This window comes from Opisthorchis viverrini (assembly GCF_000715545.1).
Source record: "Opisthorchis viverrini unplaced genomic scaffold opera_v5_155, whole genome shotgun sequence".
Taxonomy (NCBI): Eukaryota; Metazoa; Platyhelminthes; class Trematoda; order Opisthorchiida; family Opisthorchiidae; genus Opisthorchis; species Opisthorchis viverrini.
Genome location: NW_008751811.1, coordinates 207390 through 208495, shown reverse-complemented (window position 1 = coordinate 208495; position 1106 = coordinate 207390). Strand labels below are relative to the sequence as shown.

The 1106-nt window shown below is 50.5% G+C and overlaps 1 protein-coding gene across 1 annotated transcript; it reads right to left on the bottom strand.

Moving 5' to 3' along the window:
• Nucleotides 1-247: 247 nt before the first annotated feature.
• Nucleotides 248-466, bottom strand: T265_07000 (hypothetical protein; the record flags this gene model as incomplete). The annotated part of the gene is made up of 1 exon (XM_009172421.1): nucleotides 248-466. The coding sequence occupies one exon, from the start codon at nucleotides 464-466 to the stop codon at nucleotides 248-250; it is 219 nt and encodes a 72-aa protein (XP_009170685.1).
• Between the last annotated feature and the right edge of the window lie 640 nt (nucleotides 467-1106).

Sequence of the window (1106 nt, the reverse complement as noted above, 5' to 3'; positions counted from 1 at the left end):
GAAACACTTTACTTGGAGAACGCCACACTTATGCAAACATGTACCGGACGTTTCACAAAGTACCCGCAGAAACACTGATGCAGTTGGCCGCCGGTACCTCAGGACATCAGCAATCGAAGCAAAATACAATGCATGATGGCCCCGAATGATCCCGTAAGTTCACAGAAATGACATGGACATCTAGCCCTCGGTTCGGTTCCCCGGTACGGTTTCCCCGTGCATGTGACAGGTTTGACGACCATCTGTCCTACTTTCCAGAACGTTGTCCGGCGCCAGACGGTAGACCGTACTCTTCCACGTGCGCCGTTGGATCGTCTGCATGTACGAATTCCACAACTTTAGACAGGATAGAGGGTGCTGCGAGCCAGTGTCTGAGAGTGGTGAACAGAACGCCTCTTGTAGGCGTCTTCTGCACTGTTTCGTTATCTACTAGCCCTTGAGACAACCAAAGGCCGTCCAGAGCCATGTTGGCAAATTGCTCGAATGGTAGCGCAGACAGACGAAGCACTCATAAATTGGACCGGACGCGCGGACAGTAACAAGATCACCTGGCAATGACGAATCCCCCCGGAGTGACCTACTATTCTACAAAGTCCTGACTGAATCAAGTCATTCATACGTACGGACCATAGGTCATGTAAAAATGGAAGTCCGTCGACCTATTCTCGGTAAGATCCTCCCCAGCTGGCGTTTTCAACAGAAGCACCCAGGGGGCATATAAAGTGATATAAGCGTCCAAGCTGGGTCAAAAGTGCACGTACGGGACATGGTATCTAGAGTGTATGCAGTGAAAACATTCTGGAAATTGGAGAGCCTTTTTGACATCACAGTGGCAAGCAGCGTTCAGCAGACTGAATCGTGATTGGCTGTTGGGTCCAGGGTCAAAAGTGTACGGGACATCGTATCTAGAGTGTATGCAGTGAAAACATTCTGGAAATTGGAGAGCCTTTTTGACATCACAGTGGCAAGCAAGCAGCAGCAGACTGAATCGTGATTGGCTGTTGGGTCCAGGCATTCGAATAATGGGAGCACTTGACGCTGGGCTGGCAAGAAGCCCGGTCTTATGACCCAGCACTTGTGGCCCTAGGGTTTTTGCCATCACAGCG